The sequence below is a fragment of the Amblyraja radiata genome, chromosome 15 (genome assembly GCF_010909765.2).
Source record: "Amblyraja radiata isolate CabotCenter1 chromosome 15, sAmbRad1.1.pri, whole genome shotgun sequence".
Lineage (NCBI taxonomy): Eukaryota > Metazoa > Chordata > Chondrichthyes > Rajiformes > Rajidae > Amblyraja > Amblyraja radiata.
The window spans coordinates 34,307,310-34,326,664 of record NC_045970.1 but is presented as its reverse complement, the minus strand read 5'-3'; the positions used below and the strand labels follow the sequence as shown (position 1 = coordinate 34,326,664).

Here is a 19,355-nt window from a genome sequence, read left to right as displayed (position 1 = left end):
TGTGTTGCCTTCTACAGTTACTGTATAGATATGGCTGAGAGCTTCAAGTTCCTCGGCATTCATATGGACAGCAACCTATTCTGGTCCCTTAATGCTGATGCAGTGATCAAGAAAGCACACCACTGTTTACTTTCGTAGACATCTGAGATGATTGAGCATGTCCACAAGGATTTTCTCATTACATTTGGCATTGGTATTGGTTTATTGCTGTTAGACTTAAGGCTTTATTTTAGACTTTAGAGATACAGTGTGGAAACAGGCTCTTTGGCCCACTGAGTCCGCACTGACCAACGATCACCCTGTATACTAGCACTATACTACACAATAGGGACAATCCCCAGTTTCCTCCCATGTACAGGTTTGTAGGTTAATTGACTTGGTATAATTGTAAATTAACCCTAGTGTGTGCAGGAAGGTGTTGGTGTGCGGGAATCGCTGGAAAGCCAAAGGGCCTGCTTCCGTGCTGAATCTCTAAACTGAACTAAACTAAGTTAACCTATAAACCTGTGCGTGTGGGAGGAAACCGGAGCATCTGGAGCAAACCCACGCGGTCAAAGGGAGATCGTACAAACTCCGTACAGATCAGCATCGAATCTCGGTTTCCAACACTCTGAGGCAGCAACTCTACCGCTGAGCCACCGTGGTCCCCCGAGTGTACATTGAGTGAATCATGTGAACAAGGAATTTCATTGCATCTTGGTATATATGACAATAAATTAATCTGAATCTGAGAGCGATAAACATATTACATGGAAATAGACTACGAAGATTTTCTCAAGAAGATTCTGATTAGTGAGATACAAATCAACGTCGCATTGCAGTGACTGATGCAATGGCAATTAACATGGGCGGCGAGTGCACTTAAATAGTAAAGGATATTAGAACTGGCATGATGCATCCTAAATACTCAACTTTAAAACCATGAAATTAATTCTTTCAGATGTTCACATTGAATGAACTTCACAGGAGAGTTAAAGTTGCCGATACAAAATAATAAAAATGTAACTATTTGTCACAAATTCTAAAATAGGTGTCTCGCAGGAAATAGTCTGTTGCATCTGCTGAAATTGTACTGATCTGAAGTTGCAGTGCATTATTTATTTGTGACTGCACTCCAGTGGAGCCAAGCACTGGTTCATTACTTGGTGAGTTTGGTCGACCATTCTGTTCAGTGAGAGGACAGGGTGGCACGGTGGCGCAACGGTAGAGTTGCTGCCTCACAGCGCCAGGGACCCGGTTTCTATCCTGACAACGGGTGCTGTCGGTATGGAGTTTGTACATTCTCCATGTGAACGTGTGGGTTTTCTCCAGGTGCTCCGGTTTCCTCCCACATTCCAAAGACATGTGGGTTCTGTCTGTCTCGAGAGTGTGGGGAGTAGGTGAGTATGTGGGATAACATAGAACTAGTGCGAATGGGTGATCGATGGTCGGCGTGGACTCCGTGGGCTGAAGGGTGTAGGAAGGAACTGCAGATGCTGGTTTACACCGAAGGTAGATATAAAATACTGGAGTAACTCAGCAGGACACGCAGCATGTTGTTCAAAAGGGAACAAAAAGGACACGCAGCATCTCTGGATAGAAGGAACGGGTGACGTTTCAGGTCAAGTCCCTTCTTCAGACAAGAAGTCTCTGAAGACTCAGAAGAAGGGTCTCGACCCGAAACTTCACCCATTCCTTTACCCAGTAATGCTGTCCGTCCCGTTGAATTACTCCAGCATTTTGTGTCTGTCTTCAGTGTTTCATGCTGTGAGTGTAGACGTCTGCTGGTGTGGGAACAGTTCCTGCACCTTGCTGGGTCATGCCAACGTGCCGGGAGCCAGTTCTCCCCGTGCAGGTTCATCTGGGGTGCCAGACCAGACAAGAGTTCATCAAAAAGGCAGGCTACAAGGGGTATTTGATTAAGAAATAATCTTTCCCCGTAGCAAGTCAAAGAAAGAGTAAGCCACATGCCCTTAAGACTGCCTGCCATTCATAGAACATAGAACAGTGCTGCCCAGGAACAAGCTCTTCGGACCACAATGTCTGTAATGTACATGATGCCCAGACCAATTCTCATCTGCCTACAACAATCCGTCCCTCCAACATTGCATATCCATGTGCCTAACCACAAGTTGCTCAACCGCCACTATTGTATCTGCCTCCATCACCACCCTTGGCACTAGCCCTGCACACCTCCTTTAAACTTTGCCCCTCTCACCTAATGGCTACTCTGACCTTGGCTACTTCCTTCCTGTTCCCCCTAACCTTTGAATCCACAAAAAACTCTCTCTAGCTCCCGCCTGAACACATTCAACATTTCATCCTCTGCATCTCTCGAGGTTAGAGTATCAAAGCATCCCAACTCTGCGGAAGAAATAAATCCTCCTCATCTCCATCTTAAATGAAAGCATCTTTTTTATTTGTCACATCTCACCACCTGCCCTCCAGTGCCGAAGCTAAGCCAAGGTCCCTTGACTGCTGTCTGCCTGTCAGATTCAAGCCTTTGGTGTGACATGTTATCTGTTCATCTGATTTATAATTCATGTTCTATAAGACTTCATTTCTTTACCAACTGCCAGCACTTCTTTGCTGCATATGAGCATTATCTGTTTCACTGTCTGGAGTTCATTTATACAGGTGTCATTGGGAGTTGGCATGATTATTTGGATAGTATGAAGCTTTTAGTTTAGTTTATTTAGTTTAGTTTAGTTTAGAGATACTTCGGCCCACTGAGTCTGCACCAACTAGCGAACCCTGTACACCTTCACTATTCTACATACTAAGGACAATTTACAATCTTTACCGAAGGCAGTTAACCTTCAAACATATATGTCTTTGGAGTGTGGGAGGAAACCAGAACACCATAGTTTATACCGAAGATGGACATAAAGATTTAGATTTACTAGAATGTTGCCTGGGTTTCAGCAACTAAGTTACAGAGAAAGGTTGAACAAGTTAGGTCTTTATTCGTTGGAGCGCAGAAGGTTAAGGGGGGACTTGATAGAGGTCTTTGAAATGATGAGAGGGATAGACAGAGTTGACGTGGATAAGCTTTTTCAATTGAAAGTAGGGAAGATTCAAACAAGAGGACATGATTTGAGAATTAAGGGACAGAAGTTTAGGGGTAACATGAGGGGGAACTTCTTTACTCAGAGAAAGTAGCTGTGTTGAATGAGCTTCCAGTGGAAGTGGTGGAGGCAGGTTCGATTTTATCAGTTAAAAATAAATTGGATAGGTATATGGACGGGAAAGGAATGGAGGGTTATGGTCTGAGCACAGGTAGATGGGACTAGGGGAGAATAAGTGTTCGGCACGGACTAGAAGGGCCGAGATGGCCTGTTTCCGTGCTGTAATTGTTATACGGTTATATGGTTATAAAGTGTTGGGTAACTCGGTGGGTCAAGCAGCATCTTTATAGGAAAATAATGGGTGACGTTTCTGGTTAGAACCCTTGTGCAGACTGAGTCTCAGTAAGTCTGAAGAAGGGTTCAAATCCAAAATGTCACCCATCTCTAAACCTATAAAAGTCTCATCTTGTGTGTGTGTGTGTGTCCTTGTTTGTTTTATATCTTCCTCAAAATGCTACACGTTAGCACCTAAATTTTTACATATTCTGACTCACATTTTCCTGTCCACGCCGTACTCAGGTTCACTTAAAATGTATTCCTATATTTCTTTTTTTTTTTTTTTTAATATTTTATTTTATTAGAAGTAAGTACAGTCATATGGCACCAAAGTGCCTAATATATATTTTCATAATACATTTTATGTACAACTTCTTTTTTTTTTTTTTTGTTACACTGAAAAAAGATTAGAATAAGAAAAAGAAGTTAGATAGTAAAGGATAGAAAGATGTGAAATATATAGTGTGTGAAAAAAGAAAACGAGTAAATGAAGAAAGTTGAGAGAGAGAATAGAGAAAAGAAAAGAAAAAAAGAGGAGATCATTATTTATAGTCTTGACCAACCCTCGTCCAGTCCTGAAACAGTTATTTTTTATAATTGTGTTGCACCATATGATTCCAAAAAAACGACGAATGGAGACCAACTCGTTATGAATTGGTCTGATTTATCCATTAGGAGGAATCGCATTTCCTCAAGATGAGCGGTGTCCAACATACTTGCAATCCACATTTTAAGCGTTGGTATTGATGTACCCTTCCAAAATTTAAGAATTAATTTTTTTGCTATTATTAAACCATAGTTAAGGAATAGATTTTGAGATGTGTTCAATTTATTCCCATCTTCCATTACGCCAAATATAATCATTTCAGTATTAGGTTCCATTCTTGTCTTGAATAATTTTGTAAATATTTCAAAAATATCATTCCAAAATCTATAAAGTTTTATGCAGGAGACTAAGGAGTGTGTTATAGTTGCCTTTTGGGCTAGACATTTATCACAAGTGGCGGATATATTTGGATAAAATTTGTTCAATCTTGTTTTTGAATAATATAATCTATGTACAATTTTAAATTGATTTAAATTATGTCTTACATTAATTGAACATTTGTGAATATATATCAGGTATTTTTCCCATTTAACCTTCGTAATTTTTATCATTAGTTCCCGTTCCCACTCTTCTCTAAGTACCTCTGTCGATGGTAGGTCTATATTTAGAATACTATTATATAAATATGATATTAATTTTTGTGAGTCAGCTTCAATATTCATTGCCTCTTCCAATAAGTCAGGAGTTACTTTTTGATATCCTTGTATATATTTTTTCACGAAATCGCAAATCTGAAGATATTTAAAATATTGGTTGTTTTTCAATTTAAATTTTAATTGTAATTGTTGGAATGATAGTAAGTTTCCCATTTCATACATATCCCCGATCCTTCTAATTCCGAGACTTTCCCATTGGTTATATGTCTTATCAATAAGAGATGGTTTAAATAAAGGGTTATTCGCTATTGGCATTAACAGTGATAGATTTCTTAATTTTAAAGATAATTTTATTTGTTTCCAAATTCTTATTGTACCATATATAATTGGGTTCTTCTTATATATTGTGTTATTCAGTTTTTTTGGGGAGAAGAGGATCGTTCCTATATTACTAGGATGGCAATCCTCCTTCTCCATTTTTATCCATTCTGTCTGTTGGGTAGAACTATCCAACCAATAAATCATATTCTTAATATGCACTGCCCAGTAATAATACATAAAATTCGGAAGTGAAAGTCCCCCGACCTCTTTTGGTTTACATAAGTGTTTTTTTGTGATTCTATGTGATCTATAGTCCCAAATATAATTAGTAATATTAGAGTCTAATTTAAAAAAAAAGTATTTTGGTATATATACCGACCGGTATAGATTGAAATAGGTATAGTAATTGTGGTAGGAAGATCATTTTTATTGCATTTATTCTACCTAATAATGATAAGGGAAGTGTTTTCCAAAATTTAATCAACGTATTAAGTTTATTTAATAAAGGCATGAAATTAGCATTGAATAATGCTTTATATTTTCTAGTAATCTGAATACCCAAATATTTAAATTTTTCTGTTGCGATTTTAAAGGGGAACTTCAGTAAGTGTGTAGGTTCTTGAGGTTTTAATGTCATGATTTCACTTTTATTCCAGTTTATTCTATATCCAGAAAAAGACCCAAATTCCTCTATTAAGTTTAATAAATTTGGTATGCTCGTTTGTGACTTTGTAATATATAAAAGTATATCGTCTGCATATAATGAGATTTTATTCTTTGAGTCTCTGGTATTATAGCCCTGAATATTCGGATGAATTCTTATACTTTCAGCCAGGGGTTCTATCATAAGGGCAAATAGCAGGGGTGATAGTGCACATCCCTGCCTATTACCCCTTGATAGTTGAAATTTTTGAGATAACATGTTATTAGTTAAAATTCGTGCCATCGGTTTATCATATAATAATTTTACCCATCTTATAAAATTCTCTCCCATATTAAATTTTTGTAGTACTTTATATAAGTATTGCCACTCTACCTGATCAAATGCTTTCTCTGCATCCAAAGAAATAATTGATATATCTTCTTCCTCTACTTTATGCGAGTACATTATATTAAACAGACGTCTCAGATTATTAAATGAGTATCTTTTAGGTATAAACCCCGTTTGATCAGGGTTTATCAATTTACTAATATATTTGCTTAATCTTCTTGCTAAAATCTTTGCTAAAATTTTCTGATCTGTATTTAAAAGTGATATAGCTCTGTACGAGCCTGGATCTTCTAAATCTTTATCTTTTTTTGGAATAAGCGTAATAGTTGATTCTGTTAGTGTTTCAGGTAGTTTGTTTTCTTTAAAAGCATGGGAGTATAAATTAAATAAATAAGGGGTTGTTATCTCCTGAAATTTTTTATAAAATTCATTATTAAAACCATCTGGTCCCGGTGTCTTACCATTTTTCAGCGATTTTATTGTTTCACCTATTTCTTTGATTGTAATTTGAGCTCCTAATTCCTCTTGTTCCAAAAGGTCCAGTATTGGAAGATTACAATTATCTAGAATTTTTTTTATTTTACTATCTTCTCTTTTAATTTTAGATGTATATAAGTTTTGGTAAAATTGGGCAAATCTATTATTAATATCTTTAGGTAGTATTAGTAATTCACCTTTCTCTGATTTAATTTTGGTTATAGTATTTTCCTTTTCTTGTTTTTTCAATTGGCGAGCTAAAAGCTTATGTGGTTTGTCACCAAACTCAAAATGTTCCTGTTTTGTCATTTGGAATAGTCTTATTACCCTTGCCGATAAAATTCGATTAAGTTTAAATTTCAGTAATATTATCTTATTGTGTTTATCTGTCGTGGAATCTTTGGCATTATCCATCTCTAACTGTCTGATTTCTTGTTCTAACAACAATTGTTCTGTCTTATTCTTTTTATTTTGAAAACTTTGATATGAAATTATAATTCCTCTCATAAATGCCTTAAAAGTTTCCCATAATAAAGAAGGCAAAGTACCTGGTATATCATTTGTATCGAAAAAAAGTTCCATTTGTTGTTTTAAATATTGATAGCCTTGCACGTCATTTAAAATATGTGTATTAAACCTCCAAAAAAAATTTTTGCCCGGCATTCCCTCAAATTTTACTGAAAATGTCAACGGAGAGTGATCTGAGATACTACTAATGTGGTATGTTGGGTTGTTTGTATATGGCATTCATTTCATATCCACTAAAAAATAATCAATTCTTGAATAAGTTTTATGCACCGAAGAGTAAAACGAGTATTCCCTTCCAACTGGATTAGCAGATCTCCATACATCTATTATATTCGTATTTTTTATATATGTATTTAGAAGTTCGCTAGTTTTAGATTTTAAATTACTCTTCTTTTGTTTTGCTGATTTATCTAGATATGAATCTAAAACACAGTTAAAGTCCCCCCCCTATTATCACATTTTGGTAATTAAACTCTGATATTATGTCAATAATTTTATCAAAAAAGTGGGGGTTATCAAAATTCGGAGCATAAATATTTATCAAAGTTAGTGGGGTTGCATAAATTTCACCCGAAACTATAATATATCTTCCCTCTTTATCTGATATGGTATTCTTTAATTTAAAAGGAATACCTTTCCTAATAAGAATAGCTGTACCCCTAGATTTAGAAGTAAATGAGGAGTAGTATGTTTGGCCTATCCAATTCGCCTTTAATCTTATTTGTGTTTGTTGTTTCATGTGTGTCTCCTGCAAAAACATTATGTCGCTTTTCAACGATTTTAGTTGGGCAAAAATTTTACCCCTCTTAATTGGTTCGTTGGCACCCCGTATATTCCAACTACAAAATGTAATTCCTCCATTCTTTATTTGTCTATCGTCTTGCATTGTAAATCAGGGTAATATTCCTGAATCATATGGTGCAAACAAATACCTCAGAATTTTAGGACTTGGGTGGTCATCCCGGTTTATTAGATTTATATTGCATCTCCTTCTTGTAAAGTGCCTTAGAAAAAGAAAAAAAGAATGTGATACACAATTACTTTCAAAAAAATTAAACAGATAAAAATCTTGATTGTGCTTTAAAAAAAAAGGTGCTATTAAGGTATCTAAGGGAAGATACCTTAAGGACGAATAGCCATCAACGATGGCAAAAAATGTATAGACCTCCGTGATGTTGTTATACATTGAGCTCCTCCCCCTTGGTGAATCCTCATAAAAAGTTACATATCGTTTCATATTGTGTTTTTTCTTATATGAGTTTATCAAATCAGTGCTAGTGACAGCCGAGAGAAAAAAGAGACATAAGGAATAAAAAAACAAAACAAATATAGAACAAACATATACACGATTATATAAGTATATATGTCCCTCTAATTTATCCAATCTTAATCTAATCTAAACTTTCCCATATATATCCACCCTGTATTCTTACATAATATCCCATTCTATAACTACCATACATCATACAAGCTGGTACCAAAGGGTTAACTACCGTACAAGCAGGTGCCAAGGGGTTAAACTTTGAGCTTTGCATCCAAGGTTGAATATAACCAAGCTCTCTGAATAACACATTCCAACGAGATAAGCTTTATAATTGTCTGGGTAGCTCGGCCATTTTAATCAGTTCAAAACTTTGTAAAAAGTTCAAATTTCTTCCTTGTCGGCAGCTTGCCCCGATGTTTTCTTAACGATATCCTCTGCATACTTTAAAGCTTTTCCGGGAGCTGCAAATGAGCGTTCAACGCCGTTATAAGTTATCTTCATTTTTCCGGGAAATAAAATTCCATATCTTACTCCCGGGACTTCCCTCAAAGTGTGTCTTGCCGGTGTAAACAATCTCATTTTCTGGACTACCTCAGGAGAGTAATCGCGAAATATTCGCACATTATCCCCACGGTATGTCAGCTTCTTCCCATAAGTGATCTTTTTCAATATAAATTCCACTATATTTCACAAATTGTCGACGAATAAAGTTTAAAAAAAAGCCAAAAACCGTTTCTCACAGACAGCCTTTTTTCCAGAAGCTTCAAGTGATGATGTCACAATGCCTCTCACAGTGCATCAATCACAATGGGCTCTCAAGCTGATTGCCGACTGCCACAATGGCATCACAATGGGACCTTGCCAATGGTAACAAGGTTGCTGCCCCTCTACCAATATCTGAAGGGGTTGCTCATCAAGTTCTGGTTGCATTTTGGTCCCACAATCCTGGTGTTTGGGTACAAGGCAGGAAGGGGGGAGGGCTGATCGCAAAATGGCAGTTTGCTTCACATTTCATGCTATATTTCAAAGTTTTTCATGATTAAAAAAAAGATAAAACTGGCATCTCAAGCTGGCTGCCGACTGCCACAATGACATCACAATAAGACGTTGCCAATGGTAACAATGAGCTCTCAAGCTGGCTGCCCCTCTACCGATGTCTGAAGGGGCTGCTCCTCCTCAGGTTCTGGTTGCATTTTGGTCCCACACCGTACTCAGCTTCACTTAAGATTTCATACTATATTTCAAAAGTTATTCATGATTAAAGTTTAAAAAAAGCCAAATTTAAAAAAAAAAAACTGCTTTTCAGTGGCAGACTCAGCAGCACCTTCCAGTGATGATGTCACCATGCCATCTCACAGACATCCAATCACAATGGATCTCATTTATAAATGACATCACGGGACGTTGCCAAAGGTAACGAGGTTGCTGCCACTGTACTAATATCTGAAGGGACTGCTCCTCAAGTTCTGATTCCCTTCCACGCCGTAATCAGGTTCACTTCAGAATTCATACTATATTTCAAAAGTTATTCATGATTAAAGTTTAAAAAAAAGCCAAATCCGCCTTCTCATAGACAGCCCTTTTTCCAGGAGCTTCCAGTGATTATGTCACAATGTCACTCACACTGCACCAATCACAATGGGCTCTCAAACTGACAATTACATCACAATGGGACGTTCCCAACGGTAAAAAGGTTGCTGCCCCATGATCCTGGTGATTGACCACAAGGCAGGGAGTTGGGAGGGCCAATCGGAGGGTGGGGGGGGGGGGGGGGGGGGGGACTCTCATCGCCCCCACCCCCCAAACCCCCCACCTCTCCATGTTCTCCAAGGTTGCTGCCTGACCCGTTGAGTTACTCCAGCATGGTGTGCCTTTCCTTGGTAAACCATCACCATTAGTAAGCTGAGTTTCTCAGATAGTGGAACAGTCTCTGTCCACATACGGTATCACATTGACAACATCCACACACAGGCTGTGAAGTGACTGCAAATGTACCTTTCATACAAGGATCATTCAACAACATTGGCATTACCAAGCACCCAGCACCAATACCCTCCCATCACCATAGTCCAGAAAATGGACTGGAACCAACCACATAAACACTGTGCCTACAAGGTCAGGTCAGAGGTGGGAGATCCTGCAGTGAATGGCTCACCCCCAATCATTCCACCATTTAAGCCTCACCCTAATCCTAACCCTAACCCTAACTCACAAAGCTCACATCCAAGTCAAAACAGTATGGGTATGTAGGTGAATCGGCTTCAGTAAATGGCCCCTAGTATGCAGGGAGTGGATGCAAAAGTGGGATAACATAGAACTTGTGTAATCAGTAGTTGCTGTGGACTCAGTGGGCCGACAGGCCTGTTTCCATACTGTATCGCTTAATCAATCAATCAATCATTCAGTCATGTTTATTACGATATGTATGAGTACTGTGTTTACAGGCATATCATTCTGCAGCCAGTAAGAATTGCATTGTTTCACTTTCAGTATATATGACAATTAAATACTCTTGACTTGAAATGTTGCCTCTAACCTTTTAGAATCGCCGGATTAGGCAGCAGTATCCACTATAGAAAAGGGAAATACTACTGATAATGGCAGTGCAGTCTGACAATTTCTTCTTTTTTTTGGCATTTGATCCAGTTTCCAATCTATTGGTATAGAACTTTGCATTTATCTAACTTTGGCTTTCATTGGCTTTCATCTTTTCATCTGACTTTCATTGGGTACTTTGTTAACCCACCTGTTTTTTTGCTTGACACAGGGAGATATTCCAAGGACCAGGCTCCAGATCGAGTTTGGTGATGGTACCGCAGTGATCTTCGCAAACCTCAGCTCTGTCAAGGGAGGGATCAAGCATGTCTACAAGCACGGCGGAATCTACCGTGTCATCGCGCAAGTGAAGAACAACCTGGGGTCCACGCGAGCAATCCTGTTCCTGCATGTAAATTGTAGGTCAATATTATAATGTTAGAAATATACCACTGACGGACACAAAATGCCCAGTGAGGTCAATTCATGGTGTAGAGACCTTGCAAATAGAATGCTAAGGTTGTTCACCTACATCGTGGGCGCATTGTGACGCAGTGGTAGAGCCACTGCTTTATAGCGCCACAGACTCAGGTTTGATCTTGACTATGGGTGCTAAAGTTTGTACATTCTCCTCGTGACCTGTGTGAGTTTTCTCCAAGATCTTCGATTTCCTCCCACACTCCAAAGACGTACAGGTTTGTGGGTTAATTGGCTTGGTATTTATTTATTTATTTATTTATTTATTTATTTATTCCGAACAAGTAAGACATTAAAGACATTAATAGTAACAAAATCGAAATTATCAAACAATTGGACTTTACAATCAATATTTACAAAGCAATGAAAAGAACAAAATCAAAGTTCCAATGTCCAACTCTGTGTCTGTACAAGCTCGAAAAGGAGTGAGAAGAAGAATAACTTATTAATAAAATGTAAAATTCTCCCTTGTGTGCAGGGTGGTTTTAATGGCTGGTCGGTGCGGACTCGGTGGGCTCAAGGGCCTGTTTCCGCACTGTATCACTCAAAACAAAATTAAAATAACTAAAATTAAGTGCGCTACAATTGTCGGCAGCACTTCCTGGAGAGTTCTGGAAAACACTGGACAGCTTCATTAAATTGAGCTCTTCCTTGTACAACAACAAGCGCAGGGGTGATAGATGTGAAGGGAATTTGGAGAAGGGGAGCAAGGTCTTGCATGACAGATTTCTGGTATAGTTATGTGGAGAGACAGGCGAGGAGGTGAGCTAAGGCAAGGGTGGATGAAATCGGGGTTAAAAGTATCCCCACGACCCAATTATCTTTTTCTTCGTAATCCCAAAGCACTGAAGGCAGTGGAAATATCCTAGTCATGTTCATAAATCATAGGAGCGGAAGTAGGCCATTCGGCTCATCAAGTCCACTCCGCCATTCAATCATGGCCGATCTATCTTTCCCTCTCAAATCCATGTTCCTGCCTTCTCCCCACAACCCCTGACACATGTACTAATCAAGAATCTGCCAAACTCTGCCTGAAAAGTACCCAATCACTTGGTCTCCACAGCCTTCTGTGGCATTGAATTTCACAGTTTCACCACCCTCTGACTAAAGAAATTCCTCCTTATCTGCTTTCAAAAGGTACGTCCTTTTATTCTGAGACTGAGTCGAGGGCTGTGTCCGAGACTCTCCCGCTAGCGGATCCTCTCCACATCCACTCTGGTCCTTCACGTCCAACCTCGCGATGCAGTCTCAGTTTGTGTGTCCCGGTAATAATGCACCAAGAAGTTAAATATATCTTCTAATTGTAGGAGTAGGCAATTACATGGACGGGCATGGAATCCTGCTTTAAGATAAAGAAGGATGGCGGTAGTTAGGCACTCCACTGTGTCACCACAGTACTTACTGTTAAATGGAATAACGAGCCAGCATTAATATTTAAATTGCACTCGACAGAGTAATTTGTTGGCCCCTGACAAGCACTGGGAGTTGGATGGGCCTCCAGCCTGTGGATTTCATTAAATATTACTGTATTTGGTTTTCTCTCTGACAGTCGCTTAATTTTGAACAGGGTTTGATAGAAAGTGGTGAGTGCACCTGAAATAAAATTGTGATTGTGTTTACATCCAGCTGGATAAATTGCTTGGTTGTGGTGCCCAGAACAGGCTTGTTATTATGCGGCAATGTTGAGTTATCACATTACCCGGCTGAATCCAATCCCCATTACCAGACATGGACATCTCTGAACAGGCGTAAATATTCAACACTAAAGTGATTCCAACCTGAGTTTGAAGCACCAAATTATTCCTCATTAAAATGCCAAGAGTAATATCGTTCTAGGGTTCTCCTGGTGACAGCTCTGGAAGAACTCAGTGCCAAACAGCATAGAGCAGACACAGTTATTTCCTCACCACGACCCTAATGATGGTGTAGCTGGTAGAGCTGCTGCCTCACAGTGCCAGAGACCAGGGTGTGATCCTGACCTCGGGTGCTGTCTGTATGGAGCTTGCACGTTCTCCCTGTGACAGCATGGGTTTTTCTCTGGGTGCTCCGGTTTCCTCCAACATCCCCAAGATGTATGGTTTTGTAGGTTAATTGGTCTCTGTAATATTGCCCCAAATGGTGTGCATGGATTGGATGGATGGGAGTGGGATAACATCGACCTTGTGTGAGAGAGTGAGCGATGGTTGGAGTGGACGGTGGGCCGAAGGGCCTGTTTCCATGCTATATCCTTCAATCAATTACTGTCTCTTACAAACGCTGGGAGGGAGAAAAAGCTGGGACAATGACTTACAGTGACGGGTGTGCCAGAGGCCTGAAGGAGATTGCACTGACGTATCAGAAGCTTGGCTTCTCTGGGAGAGCTGATTGTTAGACGGGAGGCCCACTAATGGTTGCTACGCCTTCAACGGACATAGGGCCTGAGTTCTGGAAATTACCTTCCCAACCCTCAATCTCTCTGCCTCTCCCTTCTCGAAGTCTCTCCAATCTTTCCTGACATCCTCATATGATGCAGGTATCAACAATTGCTTAATAACTCTCTTTGGGAAGTTTTGCATGGTGTAAAGTGCACTTTAATTTATGTTAGAGAAACAGCGAGGAACCAGGCACTTCAGCCCAATGACCACCCGTACACTGGTTCTGTCCCACACACTAGGGACTATTTATAGAAGCCGATTAACCTACAGACCTGCACGTGTTTGGAATATGGGAGAAAACCAGAGCACCCAGAGAAATCTCACGTGGTTACAGGGAGAACGTATGCACTCCGTACAGACAGCACCTGTTGTCAGGATCGAACCTTGGTCACTGGCACTGTAAGGCAGCAACTCTACCGCTGCAGCACTGTACCACCACTATGTGAATGCAATTTGTTGCTGTAGGTTGTATCAGGTTCCAAGTAGGTACATACAAGCTCTACAGTAACCGATGAGGAGCATGCCCTGGATCCATGAAGGGGAACCAATCTTTTCCTCTGTCTCATGCCCACCATTATGAATGGGCCAAAATCAGGGAAGTGACAATGGTGGCACTTAGACGCAGATGTCCCACACCAAGTGTAATGAAGTCTCGGTGCCCAAGAGTAGTGCTAGTGGGAGTCAGACCAGCAATAACTGCCAGGAACTGTGGCCTAATGTCTGGTGGGAATGACCGATGAGGGAACTGCAGATCCGAACCCCCTAACATGCATCTGAACCAGAGTAGGTGAGGTACAACAGGGAAAAGCTTATCGTCTATCTAACTCCTTGATGCCCCTCCATACTGCCAATAAAAATATAATGCACAGGCAACAACCTCAGCAGAGAGAAAAGCCAGGTTAATGTTTTGGGATTTAGTCAACGTTGCCTACTTTCTCAGTCAGCAGAGGCTAACCTACCTGCCGCTAATCTCTGACATTTGTAATGGTTTGTACATTGATTTGTTGGGCACATTCATCACACTAGGAAGATACTGTGACCCATATACTGATTGCTTTCAATCAGGTTACATTGGCTACAGTTTGAAGAAGGGCTTCGACCCAAAGCTTTGCGTGTCCATTCCCTCCACAGATGCTGTCTGACCCCCTGAGTTCTTCCAGCACTTTTTGTTTTACATTGATTTCTAACTGCTGTAGTGAAAATAAGTGGCTCATAAGAGTCTGAAGAAGGGTCCTGACCTGAAACGTTACCTTTTATCCAGACCTCTGGACTGTTATCCAGAGATGCTGCTTGACCAGCTTAGTTACCTCATAGAACATATGATATCGGTGTAGAATTAGGCCATTGAGCCCATCGAATCTGCTCCGCCATTTGGGGTAACTCAGGGGTCAGACAGCATCTGTGGGGCCAACGTGGCTGAGCTATCTTTCCCTCTCAATCCCATTCTTCTGCCTCTCCCCATAACCTCTGGCACCTTTTACTAATCAAGAACCTATCAATCGCCGTTTTAAAAATACCCAATGATTTGGCCTCCACAGCCGTCTGTGGCAATGAATTCCACAGATTCACCACCCTCTGATTAAAGAAATTCCTCCTCATCTCCTTACTCATCTCTGCTTTAAAGGTGTATACTTTTATTCTGAGGCTGTGCCCTCTGGTTCTAGACTTTCCCACTACTGAAAACATTCTCTCCACATTCACTCTATCTAGGCTTCCTTTTTACGTCCTTTTTTAACTGAAATAATTTTACAAGTTTGGTGATTTTGTTGTCTTCTCTTCTCTGTCCCTACCTCCACCAATGCTGCCCCCAACAGGTCCTATCGAACATGTGCACTTGACTCTTCCTTACATTGCAATCACCAACCAGGAGGTGAATTTGACAGCTGTGGTGTTGCCCAGTACCACTGGACCTCTCACTTACTTCTGGTGGATTGAAAACAAGACTGAGGTGAGTCAATATTGATAGGAGCTCTACTAGGGACACACAGCCAGCCAACCATCCGGCAGCCATCTTTAAAGTGTCGAGGCCAAACTTATCATAACTAAGGGTGGTGGGTCCATGGAACAAGTTGCCAGAGGCGTTACCTGAGGAAGGTACTATAACAACATTTAAAATACATTTGGATAGATATGTGGACAGGAAAGATTTAGAGTGAAGATAGACACAAAATGCTGGAGTAGCTCAGTGTGTCAGGCAGCATCTCTGGAGAAAAGAAATAGGTGACAGGTGACAATAGATCAAAACCCTTCTTCAGATTGAGTCAGGGGAGAGGGAAACTAGAGGTATTAAAAGGTTCAGAACAAATAAAAATGTTTCCCTTTCCCCAGAATCTCAGTCTGAAGAAAGGTCTCGACCTGAAACATCATCTTTCCTTTTCTCCAGAGATGCTGCTTGACCGGCTGAGTAACTCCAGCATTTTGTGTCCACCATGGAGAAATGGCAGATTTGCTTTGTCAGAATGGTCCAAAGGTTAAATTACAGGGACAAATTAAGTACCTAGCATCGTAATCCCTGATCCTTTGAATTTGAAAGAATGACGATAGCTTGATAACCTTTCCAAGACTCCAGGGGAACTGGTAGGACAAAGGACAAATGCGTACTGCTCACTATGTGTGATTGCATCCCGTTCCATGTGTAGTTAAATAAACCGCCTTTGCATTTCTGTCAAAGAGATCTGGGAGGATTTACTGCATTGTCTCTGTCAGTTACATATCGTGTCTGCCCATCATTTGGGCTGACAACAGATATAAAACCTCCTCAACGTTAATAGGATTTGGCGAGCAAAGAGCTGCCTATGATGTGGGTCACAGTGTAACTTTGCCTTTTTGTAATTCGCCCACACTCTATCTATTATGAGTGACTTATGATATTGTATACAGTATAAATCTTCCACTTCTTCATAGGCATCGCCCACCGCATCAGTTTAGTTGAGTTTAATTTATTGTCACGTGTACCGAGGTAAGTAAAAAGCTTTTGTTGCGCGCTAACCAGTCAGCGGAAAGATTATACATGATTACAATCGAGCCGTCAACAGATACAGTATAAAGGGAAATAATGTGAATAACATTTAGTTCTATTGCCCCTCCACTAAAGATTATTGATGATATAGATGATAGTGAAGTCTTTCGTGGTATTGGTACTTTAGTAAATATAACCAGATTGTCGTGTTTTCAATGGCGCAAATCAGCAGCTTCTGTTTTCTCCATTTGCTTGGTCTAAAAACAATTCTGTTGGTTCGGAACTTAGGGCCCGAGTGATGGTTGTTTGGGGAATGTTGAACGTGGGACAGAGTTGTATGTTAGTTAGGGAGTCCGGGACTAGAGAGGAGAGATAGGATTGATTGGGAAGTCTGGGACTAGAGGGAGGATTTAGGATAGATTGAGGAGTCCAGGAGTAGTGGGCAAAATTGGGAGTTGGTTTCAGGAGTCCGAGAGTAAGGGAGAAGACTTGGGAGTTAATTGAGAAATCTCGGACAAGGAGCAGAGTTGAGAATTGGTAGGGGAGCCTTAGACTAGAGGCAGAGTTGAAGGGCTGGTCGGGGAATTTGGGACTAGGTGGTGGAGTTGGATGGTAGATGGGGAGTCCAGAACTAGGAATAGAGTTGGGGAATTAGTTTGGGAGTCTCAGACTAAGGGCAACGTTTAAACCAGTGTTTCAGGGATGAGGGCAGGTATAAGTTTGGAATTCTCTTCCATGAACAACAACTGCTGACAGGTCTATTAATTGTTCCATGTCTACTCATGGGATGATGCTAACTAAATCTGTTAAGGAAAAGCAGGGAAAGGTTTAGTGTGGAAGTATGTGATGGATCAGCTTTAATCTTATTGAACACCAGAGCTGGCTTAAGAAGATAAATGTATAGGAAGGAACGGCAGATGCTGGATTACATCGAAGATAAATGGTTGCTTGGTGCTGCTTTCTACTTCTCAGTATCTCATTCCTTGTCATCTGCCACAGCCTATCGTCACCCTGGAGGACAAAGCCCCCATCAGGTTCTCCACAGAGGGAATAACGAGCATCACCATCCAAGTATCTGATGGCAATTCCATTCTCCAGGACGTAAAAAGCATAGCGGTATTTGGTGAGTCAAACACAACATATTTACTTCATTCATTCATTCATTCATTCATTCATTCATTCATTCATTCATTCATTCATTCATTCATTCATTCATTCAATAAATAAATCTCTCCAGGTTTTTAAACCAATAGTTTAGTTTAGTTTATTTTAGTTTAGTTTAGTTTAGCTTAAAGACCCAGTGTAGAAACAGGCCCTCTGCCCGAGTCCGCACCGACCAGCGATCATCCGTACTCTAGTTCCATCCTACACTCTACGGACAATTTACAGAAGCTAGTTAACCTCCAAACCAGCACATCTTCAAATATGGGAGTACACCGGAGAAAACCCACACGGTCACAAGGAGAACATACATACTCCATACAGGCGTCACCCTGTAATAAGGATCAAACCCAGGTCACTGGCGCTGTAAGGCAGCAACTCCACTGATGTGCCACTGTGCTGCCCCATATCTCTGTTCCTTGTCCAAGATTTCTCAATCACCTTTCACTCACTTTAAGCCCTCAAATTCCTTCACCTTTTTTGGGAATTTCCTTTATATCAGAACAAAATTAATTAAATGAGTGTGCAAGATTTACCAAAGGATGGTGTTCCTCTCAGTTGTTGGACAGCCAAGGCTCTTTGATGTATCCTGACATATACTTACCTTGGTCAGATTTGTTTGGCCCTGCTTTAAGTGGGTGTGAGAAGAGTCTGCACAATTGTGGAAAGGCATACTATAGCCACTCAGGGATTACACAACAATATCATAGATTGCAATGTTTGTCTCCATGCTCTGCACGCAACTGGAACACAAGAGCACAAGAAAATTAAGAGCAAGAATAGGGAGGGTGGCAGAGTGGCGCAGCGGTAGAGCTGCTGCCTTACAGCGCCAGAGACCCAGGTTTGATCCTGAATACGGGTGCTGTGTGTACATTCTTCCTGTTACCGTGTGGGTTTTTGCCAGATGCTCCGGTTTCCTGCCACATTTCAATGACGTGCAGGTTTGTAGGTTAATTGATTTCTGTAAATTCTCCCTAGTGCGTAGGATACGGGATGGTCGCTGGTCGGCGTGGACCCCGTGGGCCGAAGGACCTACTTCCACCTGTATCTGTAAAACTAAAGAACTAATACGCCACCTGACCCCCCTCCATTCAAGCCAACTTTGTATCCAATTGACAAAGTCATCCTGTGTCCCATGCTATCTAATATGCGGAAACAGCCTAACTTTGTCAAAGGATTTTTTCTATGGTCTATATAGACAACATCTACTCTTGTAGCCCTCATCAATCATCTGTGTGATGTAATGCCTGACGTTGTAGAAGGCCTTTTGCTAAAGCCTACGTAGACAACATCTACTCTGTAGCCCTCATTAATTATCTTGTGTTACGTGACCAAATCAACAGGAATATAATCTGTCGTTGGAAATATTATTCCGATTATAACCTGGCCAAAATGTAATACCTGAACCCAAAATTCTGATAACAGCGTTCTCACATATTCATCCTGCAGATTCTTACCGCTCATTGTTGCTGTCGTTTACGCCGAACTTGGAAGATTACAACCCAGACATTCCCGAATGGAGGCAGGATCTCAGCAAGCTTGTTAAAAGAACTCTCGGAGAAGTAAGTTGGAAAGATTGCAAGTAAGAACACACCAGCCCTGCCCGCCGAGGAGCAACATTGTAACTGACAGAAGCCTGTTG

At 40.6% G+C, this 19,355-nt stretch overlaps 1 protein-coding gene across 5 annotated transcripts in view; it reads left to right on the top strand.

Moving 5' to 3' along the window:
- The window catches only part of LOC116981189 (VPS10 domain-containing receptor SorCS1-like), a 720,890-nt gene that overhangs the window by 653,360 nt on the left and 48,175 nt on the right, over nt 1-19,355 (top strand). For all 5 annotated transcript variants that reach the window (XM_033034012.1, XM_033034011.1, XM_033034009.1 and 2 more), the window contains exons 19-22: nt 10,935-11,121; nt 15,408-15,541; nt 17,552-17,675; nt 19,163-19,275. In XM_033034012.1, coding sequence (XP_032889903.1) covers nt 10,935-11,121; nt 15,408-15,541; nt 17,552-17,675; nt 19,163-19,275 — 558 coding nt within the window. The remainder of the gene's footprint in view (nt 1-10,934; nt 11,122-15,407; nt 15,542-17,551; nt 17,676-19,162; nt 19,276-19,355) is intronic.